The following is a 14,122-nucleotide window of genomic DNA, read 5'->3' as shown; positions in this document are numbered from 1 at the left end:
CCTTAACTTATCCTAACCCTAAAACAAGTCTTAAGCTTAACATTTAATTATTTACATGATAGGGATTTGATATTTGCCACCGTAATTAACATAAGTCCCCCATAATGTGACTGTGTCAACAGATTTGTGTCCCCACAGCATACCTGGACCACACACACACATCCTTTGCATTGACTACAATATATGAACCTACAAATTGTCAGGTTTATTCCATGCATCCACATCACATGCTAATCCCACAATTGACAACATTAGTCTCTAAACTCATTAAATACTTTTAATTATAGACAATTTATACATATATAAAGAATTTTATTTTTAAACTTTCATTAACTTACTTGACATTTTTATTCCACCTTGAGGGGAAGCTCAGGTATTTTTAAACTGAGCATTTCTTTATTTTTTAATGAACTTAACTTAACACTCATTTAGACTTTTGAGTTTTTAAGCCAAAGTAACCAAAACCATGACCAATTCATCCAAATCACACCCTAAGAATCACATCACACCTCCAACAGTCAAACATGAATCCATGTGTACTAAATCAGACAACAACTCATACACAACATTTTGCTGTTGGTCTTTCATGGGTCAGTTCAGATCCCCAAATTGTTGTCATGGCAACCTCTGTTTTGGCTCCACAGAGACCAAATGACAATAACAAAAACAGAGACGACGTCCTCTCATGATGTCATACAGCGAAGACGATAGTTTCTTCGAAATGTCAAATAAATCGCCGTAAAAACCAACAAAAAGCAACATGCAGAAGAGCCCAGAATTAAACATATCAGCCTTATAAAATAAATAAGCGCACATATTTAGACAGCAACATGAAGCCTCAAATGAAAGGACCTGGACCTCTTGCCAGAACGATCAGATGTCTCATCGGCCAACTGCTGCTGAGACTCACACTGAGGTTACATTAGTTTTTTTGGTATTTTTTTTAACTGTTTGTAAAAACCAGCTGAGAGTGCAAATTATGTTAATTCTGTCTGTTGTGGTTTGATGGTGGAGGAAATTATTATTACTAATATTTAATTATATATATATATATAATTATTATATAACAGGCAACTTACTAAAGTAAACCAAACTCTTTCCTCAAACAGCTTCAGTGGGCTTGTACATACAGTACATGGTCAGTACTAACGTCAGATCCTGTGCAGCGGATCTCATCAGTTTACAAATTTCCATGTTCTACCATAACCACTGAGTAATTACAGCTGGAGACAAACCACAGGTCTGTGTCTTTTGTCGGTTTGTATCACAACTTTCTGGGAACAACAATTAGATGGAGTTGATGCAATAGCTGAACCCCACAGAGCACTGATCTGTGGTCGCACATATGGCTGTGGATTAAGTCACCTATACTGCACAGTTTTAAAACAGTAATAATTATTATAATAATATTTACTTGCCTTTGTACGGTAACAGTTGAAGTTTTGTAAATTTGGTGCAATTTCTGAGTGAAGAATGTCCTTCTACAGAGGAAGCAGCATACTTTCTGATCATCTGCCCATAAGTAAATATAGCAGGGAAAAGAAGTGCATGTTCCCCCTCTAACCAGCCACCCACGACCTTACCACAAACATGCAAACACACAAACATACAAAAACATCTGTTGCCATGACAGCCACACCACCCCTCCTGGAGCGTGGGTGGATGATGCTCCCCAACATCAACATATTTTTAGTCCTGAAGCCAAACCTTGGCCAGTCAGAGGCAAATCCATGAGGCAGGGCGTAGGGAGCAACTCACTGACAAGATGTCGCTCAAACATATCAGTTTGATCTCAAAGAAGGAATCAGTAACACCCTGTAATTCTGCTGTGTTGGAGACTGAAAAAGACAAGATGTTACTGTAAAACCTCTGCCAACAAAACTCTGCAGGAGATAAATGGCAACAGAGGCAACAGGCCAAGCTGGATGTCAGTGATTGAGCTCTGTGACCTCTCCTCCTCACTTTGGATTTATGAACTTAGATCTGAGCTCTGATCAGACACACATGCACCAGACATGGAGCATCTTTCCCTCTCCCTCCTCCTCCTTTTTTCCTCATATAAAACTGAATCCTGCAGACACCTTCCAATCCAACTGTCTCCCCCCATGATACCACCATGAGTCTCACCACTGAAATGTAAGGACGGAAAAGCATTTTATTCAGCTGATGTGGAAAAGATGAACATGGAGAGACCCAGGAAAGAAGATGCAATGAGTGAGTTTCAATGTGAGACATTCATGCAGCTGTTATCCTGTTACATGTACATGGGAAGGAAGTCTCAAGCTTGTTTTTACGAGTCCCATTTGACCTCTCATCTGCTCGTAAAACAACCATCTCTGCGCAGCCTCAGATTTTTCAAACAGCCAAGTGCACAATGTGTGTTCGCACATTGTACAGCATGAGGCACCAAGAGAGGAGTCTGCTGTTATTTCTATCCAGACAAAAGAACACTCGACATACACACACATGCACGCACGCACACACACACACACACACACACACACACACACACACACACACACACACACACACACACACACACACACACACACACACACACACACACACACACACTCTACATTCCACCACTTCAATATTTTTGAGATACATAATTGAATCAGGCTCCACTTCAAACGCAGCACTTTGGCAGCCACACAGGAATACGACGTCCAGAAAAAATAACAGCCCAAAATATCTCATCAAACGGCAGATTACCGTAAGCTGAATCAAATGACTGTGCCTTATTAAGCGTAATGAATGGCGGAGCGTCATTTAACAGGTGGACAGATGAATGTAACCTGGTGCTTACTGGTCCACGGTCCAGCTGCGGAACAGACCCCGAGGCCCCAGATGACTCAGAAGTACAAACCCTTACTGAGTGCTGTAATGCCTTGCCAACTCCAAACCACGTTGAAGTGTGTCTGGTGACCTTCTTTGTTAGCCTGTGCTTTGTGTGAAACTCATGTAACGTGAGCTCTTGTGATCTGATTGATTGTAGTTTGAGTATTCGTGTGTGACTGACCACTGTTGGTTAATGGTTGTGGAACGTGCCTGCGTATTTACCGGTGAGGTCAAACAGGCTTGCTCTCTCGAAGAGGCCTCAGTACAGAGTAAAGATTTATGGAGCGTCCTCTGCCCATCCTCCTGTTGAACTTGTCTTGGATTACACTCCTCCTGCCGTGCATGACTGGTGCCTTTGTCCACAACAGACATGCTTCATATTAAATCTGGTATTCCACTTCTTCAACTGTCACTGATCCACTTATATAATTCTCTACAAATCTCATTTCCGTCTAGCCTGACTTCTACTCCCTCGCTTACTTAACCCTTTCTTCCCTTAGCTGTTAGCTTTGGGATGATGTATTGACTCTCTTTACATAGACTGAAGATAGAAGGAGAACATTCCTTCCTTTATTGTGTCAACTACATAATGTATAGCAAATTAAATAGTTTTGAACACTAGAAACCTAATCCTCTATCATGGAGAACAAGACTCACCCACTAATGTGATTTCAATATGTTTCTGTCAATGAGCCCAGACTCCTTTTGGCTGCGTATATGCTTCATGCACAAAGAAAACATTATTAGACTTATCACATGTTAATACTGTATAATACAGTTGTACTTATGCTTACGAAGTATGTACAAGGTAATACTCAATTCTGTCAGTTACTCTTACCTTATAAATAAGGACAGGGAATGTACTTTTAATTTGAGCCCTGTGTTATCTTGCCTTCTGAAGAGTATTGGAAAGACACACATCACAATTTAAGCTGTGTTCAGTGTTCCCTCTTCTGCTGTATGTCATGGAAGATGTCTGTAAGGAGCTTAGGGTGAATTCTGGGACTGTGTGCGTTCAGGGGTCAATGTCGGGAGCCTCCAAAGCTGGAAGAGGAGAAGGAAAAGTCTCACCTCATTGGGTGAAACTTCACACTCTGTCTCCAGGCCAGTGCACGGCCGGGGGCCACCGCCGAGGCTCGAACATGACAGCTCCATCCGTCACATTAACATACCAGTGAGGAATAACGCTGACGTGCGTCTGTCTGAATGTTTTACTGCTCTCGATGAGTCTAATCTGTGGCGGGCCAGATTCAACAGTGATACATGAAACTAGCTTTGTCTAGTTGTGCTTACATCACAAGATTATTTGGCAGCGTGCAGCAAAAAAGCACAAATGCACTGACGCTCTAAACACATCGCTGCACACATGTAACACACACAGTCAGTTATCAGTATGGTGAGAACTAAGTAATACGTCAAACTGACTACCTCACATCAACTCGCAAAAACTCCATACAGTATCAGCAGTTTGAGTTCCTCCTTCTTACATGGTTTCATGTTTCAGGAATTCAGTCTTCATCAAAAAGTCCCCACATAGAATCAATTATTAAGTATGAGCGCTCACCCCCACAGCCACTCCAGACACTCTCATTATTTGAAGCCTAAATATGGAATGACATCATGCTTGCAAAATTGTAAAAAAAAAGCAGGTATAAAAATACCAGTGCTCTTTTCCTTCCCCTCCTCCTGCAGAGATCAAATGAGCCCATGAGGGAGAATTCAAAATTACGACCTTCCTGAAACAGGCCAAACAGTCGGGATTTCAGTTGCGCTACCTCATGAGTCAGCAACGGGTCACGGACTATGACCTCATACCAAGTCTGTTTCACACGATGTAGGAGGAAGGACTACTGGTTAGCTGGTATAGTGACTACTTTCTGCCAAGCAGACAGACAATGTTTATAGAGCATTGAAATTTGAATCACTCTGCCTTTGCTAATAATGATGATGAGAAATAATATCTAAGACCCTGGTAAAAGTAATCAGAGTGCTACGATCTCTTGATGTGCCCAAACCTTTGCATGGTGTCCATTTTCTTTTTTCCAATCTAAAACTGTACAAAACAAAATACTAATACTAAAACATCTCTAATGTATGAATGTCAGAGTTCAGTTCAACTTCTTCTCTGCTAATGATAATAAGAGAGTTTGTGCTGTGATGTCTGAGGCATTAGTACAGAAATGCAAACGAGAAAGACAGTGTCATTTGACATTATCATTTATTCTTTTATGTGATTTTATGACTGTAAATGATTCCTAAAACATGTTTTTTCTTTTTTGAGAAACTTTGAGAAAAGTACTTTTATCCTCTTTGAGACTTGTGTTATCTGAAAACTGACAATGATAACATTGTGCAGCGTATCAGTGACCTGGACCTAGAGTAAATTTACTTAGTTACTGTACATTTTTCATGTATCTGTACTTAATAACATTTTATTTTTGAGCACTTTTATTTCACAACATATATCAGCAAATACTTTCTAATGTAACATCCTGCTGTAGCAGTATCACTGTCAAAGAAACACCTGAAGTGGATTTGGAAGAGGCAGAGACTCTCTAACCATCATTAATATGACAAATTGTTTTCAGTAGCCTCATCTACAGCATTCTTTTTAAATCTGAGTGTCTGTTTTATTCCTTTATTAAACAGAATATTGTAGACACAGTTAATGTAGTAGACTTAGAGAACAGGTGACACTCACTTTTACTTTCAATACTTTAAAAGCAAATACTTCCTTACTTTAACTCAAGTAGAAAAGTTAATGTGATACTCTTACTTTTACCTGATAATGTCAATTATTTATACTTTTAGTAAAGTCAAATGTTTGTGCACTTCCTCCAACACTAAAACTTGACACAAGTAACCAAAAGCAAATAATACAAAGGCCAAGGTGCATTACCCCTGCTGGATTCCTCCATCGGCCAAGAATTTGGAAAAGCACTTAAACCGACAGGTAATAGTAACTGAATAAGAGGAGCTGACACAAGACATTTTCACTGCCTCATATTTGAGCGATTTGGAATTTTTTGGCTGTTTTTTTATCGATCAAGTGTTTGAGCTATGTACATTGGAGGAAGAAGCTTTTAGTATCCTTATAGTGAAAGAGTTTAGAGTTTAATTAGACCATGTCCCCGATGGATTAAAATGGGACAATTCAGGAAATATTAAGATTTGTTTGCAAAATATATACATTCATTGTTTATATGTCATTTAATGTGTGTTTGATTTGAACCAGGATCATACTTTGTATTTGACAACAAATTCCATCATCAACTCAAGGAATGTCGTCTCCTCCTGATGTTGAAGACGCCTTGTGTAAATTTCACAGAATTCTTCAGCAGCCTCTCATCTTCCAAAAGTTTCTCCTGCGGTTTTGTGCATTGAAATCAAAAGTCCATGGCTGCTCTGTACAACTGCCCTTTCCTCTTCATTCAACTCCAAGTCAAGTTTTGAAATGGCGGCAGGGTAATGACATGGAAGAGCATCAGACAAAATGCCTAAAATAGCTTGCTGGGCATGCCACAATTGGAGATAGCTTTTCTCTGTCTGCTCTGCACCGAAATAGTGAGAAATCAGTCATCAGGCACCCGCAGCGTGTTTGGTGTTGTGCACAACCAGACCTCACACAATCATTACTGTTTAGAAATGCTCTCTTTAGCAACAAAGCACACACGCACACAATCTTGTACTTCTATCTTAGTGAGGGAACTCATTGGCATAATGTATTAGTCTGCCCCTAACCTTAACCTCACAACTACCTGCCTAATCCTAACTCTTACTTAAATATAATCCTAACTCCTAACCTTAAAAGCAAGTCTTACCCCTTAAACAAGCCTTTGAAAAGTGAGGACCAGAACATTTCCACAAACACACACACACACACACACACAAACAAATAGGGTCTGACACTGCCTATTCCCTCATGCCAACAGTAAATCTTAACCCAAAACTATATCCTCTTGAAGAAGTAAAGAAAGGCCGAAATTACCTCAGACTGCAAAAATGCACAAAGTGTTTCCCACAAGGATACAACTCACGCACACAACCCAATACCAGAGATGCATCATTATATACAGAGCACTACATAAAACATTGTGTGCGAGAAGCGTGAGGACATATTGAAGAATACCAGGCCTTCAGTGCCATAAGACTCTCCGGCCGAGACAAATTGCGGCTGACCACAGAGCGCCGCGCCCAGCGCCCAACCATGAGGAATGTCTCTTTCACTGGCCGTGCAGAAAGCTGGCATCGGCTCAGCAGCAACTCATTAGCCTGAGAGAGCTGAGACGGAGGTGAGGAGGTGCATCACCTGCTTAGACTGGCAGCTGCATCAAAGACGCTGCCCATGGGAAATTAACACTTAATGGAAATCAGGCATTCAACCTTTGCAGAAGTTAAAAAAAAATGCATGCACACACATCTGCATACTTCATACCAATAACAGCTCTCAAGGGCAGATTGTTAGGAATTTGAAAAAAGAAGGTGAATGGAAGCCATTAACTTTCCTGTGGAGTATATAAAAAACATGCATGCAGTATGTGTGTGACGTGTCTAACCACGAGACGCACGAAAAAGATGAAGCACAGCATATAGTCAGTCACGTCCAGCTGACACACTGCTTTAATTTACAAGCTGCTCAGTGGGTAAGAATTTTAGACATGAGTGTGAACAACAAACTAAAATGTTTGAGCATGTGGTTATTACTGGAGCAAAGATGCAGATTTGTGAAAACGATGAAAAGTTCTAGATATACACCAACAAATTCATCAGTTTCGTATTTTACAGTTTAGCAGAGCGGAGAGATGGGAGCAAATACTTTTATAATCACCTGTACTGTATATTCATCATATAAAACAGTCCAGCAGAGAAAACATTGAGTTTTATCTCCAACTGATATGACATCTGCTAAGCTATCTTTGCAACTGTAAAAATCTCTATGTGGATGTTTTCTCCAGAAGAAGCTTCACAGGGACACATAATTATATTTTGTATAATAAATTATTTGCTGCCCTCTAGTGTCCACACCAAGTAGTCAAGACAAGGGTGATGGCTCTTTTTTCAAATAGCACACAAACAACACTGAGTGCCTGGTGTCAGTGACAGAGAGCTTTCAGTCCCCTGAACATGCCTGATATCATTGAGAAGCATCATCAAAAATCTTTGGAAAACTCCTTATCTCACAATGTTGATTGAAACAAAATAAGATCTGCCCCTAATCCGAATCAACACCAAACAATAACAGGTTCTTCCCTGACTTGTACCACATCCTTACCTCTATAACCAAGTTTTGTGGAAATCTGTCCAGTGGTTTTTGCATTATCCACCCAAGTACCAAGGTAACAACTGAATTCAATCTCAACTTTTGCAGACACTTGTAAACTATACATTAATAATTAAATTACAAGGAGAAGTGCATTTTTCTACACTTTTCCACGTCACTCCTCTCAGCTGTCTGTTCATTTTCTCTGATAGAGGAAACGAGTGTGGCCACAGTGCCTGCGGCTTAACACCTTTATATTCCCCAAGAAGGTGTGGGGAGATGTTGAGCGTGGTGACTGAAAACGCCTTGTCATTGCATTGCCTGCATTCCTGTGCCTGGCTCCTGTTGGCCTGAAGACTATTTATACAGCTACAGAAGAGGCCCCTCACAGCCCACTGGGGAGATACACGTCCTGGGCTGCTGCCTTTATGTCCTCTGATTACACAAACACCTAAAAACGCAGCGCCGGCTCGAAACGCACTGAAACTGAAACTCTCACTCCGCAGGAGGCTGTAGTATAATAAACTCAGTCGGGATGATGATTTGTTAGACGTATATTATTTCAAATGTTGGGCAAGTTAGTAAGGTTTCACAAGGTAATTCTGTCATAAAGGGAAACATGTGCACAATGTAACAGTGTATCCTTCTGGTAGTTTTATCATAATAATGATTCAGTGCAGTGCTGGAAGAAGTAGATACAAATGGTATATGTAAACAGTTTCAGCTAATTTTAGAGTTACACATTTTAAAGCAGCTATTCTGAGGATCAAGGTTTACTCATTACCTCCACCAAGGAGGTCATGTTTTCACCCCTGTCTGTTTGTTTGCTTGTTAGTGAGCAAGATTACACAAAATCAACAGGACAGATTTCCATGAAACTTGGTGTAAGGATGTGGTATGGGGTTATGGAAGAATCTATAAACTTTTGGTGCAGAACAAGATCAGGGAGTAGATCCAGGATGTTTTTTTAATCACCTCTTCAACATCCTGAGATAAGGCCTTGTTCAACATTTTCACCGTTCTCCCAGCAAATAATTCATAGATCTTGAAAAAGATCAGTGTGAGAGATTTGGCTTAAAGGGCCTGTTGTGCTGTAATGTTTCAAGAGGAGAAAAAGAAAACACACACCGCAGAGAGGCCATCCTCATACCACTGAAGTCATCAACGGAATAGAGTAGCTAAATACTTATTCAGGTATTTCTATATAGTAAACAGCAAACAAGTCGACTGATCTGTGAGGCCGACATATCTAGAAACAAGAGAGGAGTGTATTTTTAGTTTGCTGATGAACCGGTGCAGATAACCAGGGGCAAGGCTTGCTGTCCTCTCCAGAGGAATAGCAGTTCATCCAGGTATAAATTCGACAACTGGCTCAGGTACCAATGGATAAATGTGCTTGCACAGAGTGGAAATCCCCCACAAGTCGAAAACCAGTTGCTCTGCCTGTCAACACATGGGTCGCTCTCACCCCCGGCTGCCGCACACCTCACCCTCCTTATCACCAGTGGCCAGGCCAGAGAGGCTGGATCCTGATGCTGGGTCTGCTCAGCATCACTGACACTGTGATATAAAGGGCTATTCATATAGTGTAGGTCAGTGTATTCAGGGGTCAGGTTCATTCAACATCTTGCAGTCAAACTAGACCTGGAGAATCACTTTCTCCTAAAATACGTGACTGACATTTTGTTCACTTACCCACTAAAAGCTTGTTATGAGATCAGATTTAGTGTTATAGAGTTTTGAGATCTCGCTGCCCAGGATTTCAATCTTCAATTTAATGCAATGACAGCAAAATAAATTTTGATGGTTTTACACCATCAAAAAACTATTTGAAATTTAATTTTTATTTAAAGGATTCAGCAACATTGTCTATGCAGAGTTCATTCTCAACACTACTTTCAACCAAACACATGAAACATTAATATCATTGTGCTGAGTGGATCACCCAGAGTAACAGGAGCGCATACTAGAAAGACAAGATGATGGCAATTTTTTACTGAATTTATTCAACACTCTATTAAAACAAATAAAATTCCATCCAGCTCCGTTGTATAGGTGGCGACATAAATCTGACACAGATATCTCAACACCATGACAAACTAGGATGACACTCAGTAGAGCCCTTACCTCCGCCAAGTGTGGCGCTGAATGTTAAAGGAATTGCAATGCAGCCACTTGTTTTTAAATGTTTGATGATCATCTGTTTGTGTATAATGTTTGTAGAAATCTTTTGTTACATGATTGTTCATGGTCCCTCTAAATTATACACAATCACAAATGTCAGTCCCCTAAACATGTCTGATTCCATTCATCATAATCCATGAATTATTCTCTGAGTTTTTGCTCCAACAAACAAATACAGATGAAAACATAACCTCATTGGTGGAGGTAATAAAACCAAATCCATCGGCATGGCAAGAAAATATGTATCTATAAAGTCAGTGCTCATTCAGTGTTTGTGAATAACTTGATGCATTATGTCAGGACCAATGTCTTAATGGTCCACTGAAATAGTGTCCATGCTTTCAGTATCAGAGAGATGGAGCAATGACTGGTGAAAACATCAGACACAAATTTTCAGCAAAAAGAGAGCAGCTTTACACAACAGTGTCCCACCTTCACCTGACCAGCAGAGTCAACAACTCAACAACAACTGTCAAAATATGTAAAACTACAGGGATCCTGCATCCACAAATGTCTTTCTGTGTGAACTGCTGCTGTCATTTAAACATAAGCCACAATGAGTTTGAGGTTAAGAAAATGTAACTAGATCAGATCCTGGTGAATACACATGACGTTCATCAACAAACTAAATTCAGTAAATGAATAAGGCAACAATTCCCTCATATACCTTAAAATCTCTACCATCAATAGCTCAATGAACTGACTTAAAAGTCAGCAGAAAAAAAGACAATAATCAATTAATGAATCAACTAAGAAATGTGCAAACACTTAAAGAGATAAACAAATAAGATAAATAAAAACACTTTTATGAATATGAATTAGATGAGAAAGAATTTTTTACTGTAATGCACTAAAATGCATTTGATAAAACCTGTATATTTATTTCTGAATGTCCTTCCCAGTAAATAATGGAAAACAAAAAATATGAAGGTGAATTATTCATGTAATAATATGTAAATTATTATCTACTCCATTGCTCCATTCCATAATTAATTTACTCCACTGTAGTAAATTAATTATGTCATTTTTCACAAAAGACTCAGCAGATGTCTGTCAAATCTCACATTCTTCACATCAAAGTCATAAAAATCAGGTCAAACTTACCTGACGAGTGGGAGGGGGTTTCCTGTCACTCTACATTCCAGACGGATGGGGCTTCCTTCTGCCACCTCCTGACTCTTCAGCTTCTGGAGGAATTGAGGGGGGGACAGGGGTTCGGCTGTGGTTGGAGCTCCGGAGTGCTGATACCTAGCTGCAGCTATGACTTCCACCGGGCCTCCAGGCTGAGGGCCCGTGTCTGTCTGGCTGTACTGTGTCTGCTCTTGCTGGACAGGAGGTTGAGGGGGAGCAGAGACGGAGCCCTGAGGGACTGTCCGCTGGCTCCTGGGAGACAGATAGCCACTGTCGGGAGAGGAGGAATCATCCTCCATCTGCTGCTCCAGGTGAGCAGAACCTTTAAAAATGGACGACAGCTCCTCAATGAACGTGGCGGCTCGGCTACAGAACTCTGTGGCTGAAGAAACCCGATCGTTCAGCTCCAGGTCTGCATGAACAAGCCTGGGTTTATCCTGCTTATAAAGTATTTGGATGGGTTTGTGGCGGACAACCTTCTCAGCAGAGGACAGAGCCTCACTGGACACCTGTACAGGTTTGCTGAGGAAAGTGTTCTGGCCAGAGGAGACTTTAGCTGTTCCGTTATCATCCGGGTCGGGGGCTTTGGTCTGGTGTTGTACGTTTGAGCTCGTGGGGAGGTTTTCAGCAGTCTGGGTGTTCACAGGGAGGGGGGGCATTGGTTGGAGAGCCTGCTCCTGGGGTTTGGGATAAGAGGCGCCTGGATCTTCACATGCATATGGGTCACCGAAGGCCTCCCGGGCCAGGTCCAGACTATGATGAATCTCTTCTGCACTTAAGAAGGCAGTAAGATCTGCAAAGTCCCCGTCTCCAGAACCCAGGTAGAGCTCCCCATCAGAGGAGGCCTCAGAAAACACACCTCCATCACCCTCCAAAGCCCTGCCTGCTGCTGAGTCTTTTAGCAGCAGAGAGCTGGGGAGTGGCTGGTTCCAACTCCCGTCCTGCATCCTGAAATACACATCAGCTTTAATCAGCCACGAAATGACACATGTTTACACTGTGGACGATGGGTAGTACAAACGGATTAGTTTGACATTACAGTTTATACTACCCATCAGTTAAAAAAGGGCAATTACTAACAGTGAGACAGAATAGAAGATTAAAATATACTGGACACGATACAGAATCACTCTTCCTCGAGCAGCCAGAGCTGGCAGGATGAGTCAGACACAGTTGGCCGGTATTAGCAAAGGCCTTTACTGAGGTCATAGACAACATGACTGGCATTTCTTACTCGCCCTGTTTGTGTGAGGACATTTTAACCCAACACTTTGTTCCCTTTTTTAATTGTTCATATACTAGATTAAATACAGAATTAATGGACAAAGCCTCTGATTGTTTTTTTAATAATCAGCTAATAGTTTTGCAACATGGTCCAAAATCTCACATTCAATTTCTGTAAACTGAGTGATCCTTTTCTCAAAGAATAAGTGGTAAATAATGGATGGATGGATGACTGATCCTCTTTTTTTTTTAGCAAGAAATGAAGTATTGCTTTGTACTAAGAAAGAGAAACAGTCAGAAAACGGATGTTTTTGCAATAACCATGAACATAATAAATATTAGAATCTCAACAGTAGAACGCATACCTCCGTCAAGGCTCAACAGTCCCATTCATCTCAACATGGATGAAAACATAACCTCCATGGAAGAGGTAATGCATTATATATAAATCTAATCTCTGAAGACTTGACACTACAAACTATTGGTGCAGATACACATTCGGTGCCTCATGGCGTCCTGAAGACCAGCTGTTGTTATTTTTAATCTCCTGGGCTATGTTTCACAGCAGCACTGCAACTCCACCCACCCTAAGTACAGGACACAGGCCCATCAAACTCGGACCCTACCTACAAACACACACACAGGTAAGACTGGAGGTTCACTGACAGTAACTGGGTTAAAGCATTAAACCCAGACCATGTCCCTCAGACACCCCATTGTCTAAAGAGAACAACAATGATGGCACAGAGCTGATTAAATATGAATGTGGAAAATTGAGACTGATTGACAAAATGTTAATGACTGCCAGCGCTGTTACAGTTTCCACTACTTCATATCATGTCCTTGAATTACTAAACCTTCAAATATCTAATACAAACATTCGATTGGGAATTAATCAAATGTGTCTTTAAAAACACAGCTTCAAAGCTTCACGCCATGTTAGGGCTGATGTAGCCTTTATGAAGACTATATTTTAAAATGGTTGTAAAGTTACATGAATGATCTAAGTCATACTTTTCCTAATCAATTCAAAACCAAACTATAAAAAGCAGCTGAAAGTATCAACAAAAAGAAAAGAAAACTTACCTTAAACTGGGTTATTAGTCCAAACTCTCTCTAGGTTTTGTGGTTCCAGGATTGTTGTGTTTATTAAGTAAGAATGAGCCAAAGAAGAAGCTTCTCTTCCCAGAAGAGCAGCCTTATTGGTCAGACGGTCAGCAGGATCTCTCAGGTTCAGGGTCCAATTGCGTACTGCCTCTGCAGTGGCCTGCTGTCCCATCTGTCCCGGTCCCTAACTGCTCACTGTGTGGGGCTATATTTGGCCCCTGGCTCAGGTTTCACAGCCTGAATACTGGCAGGAGGAGAGAGAGTGGTGAGGTAGTCCTGGGGAACAGAAGGTAGCGGTGACATTTTTCACATAAACAGGATTTAATGAAACACAATAAACAAGGTGTAATATTTGACATCCTACACCATTAATAT

General features: G+C 40.8%; 1 protein-coding gene across 5 annotated transcripts in view; it reads right to left on the bottom strand.

Moving 5' to 3' along the window:
* Positions 1–13,866, bottom strand: part of palld (palladin, cytoskeletal associated protein) — a 55,314-nt gene extending 41,448 nt beyond the window's left edge. For all 5 annotated transcript variants that reach the window (XM_069522421.1, XM_020081025.2, XM_020081028.2 and 2 more), the window contains exons 1-2: positions 13,727–13,866; positions 11,390–12,364 (exon numbers count right to left, since the gene is read on the bottom strand). In XM_069522421.1, coding sequence (XP_069378522.1) covers positions 11,390–12,363 — 974 coding nt within the window. In that variant the 5' untranslated portion in view covers position 12,364; positions 13,727–13,866. The remainder of the gene's footprint in view (positions 1–11,389; positions 12,365–13,726) is intronic.
* Between the last annotated feature and the right edge of the window lie 256 nt (positions 13,867–14,122).

Source organism: Paralichthys olivaceus, chromosome 3 (assembly GCF_024713975.1).
Source record: "Paralichthys olivaceus isolate ysfri-2021 chromosome 3, ASM2471397v2, whole genome shotgun sequence".
In the NCBI taxonomy this organism is placed as follows: domain Eukaryota; kingdom Metazoa; phylum Chordata; class Actinopteri; order Pleuronectiformes; family Paralichthyidae; genus Paralichthys; species Paralichthys olivaceus.
The sequence above is the reverse complement of the archived record's forward strand: the minus strand, read 5'-3'. Positions and strand labels throughout refer to the sequence as shown.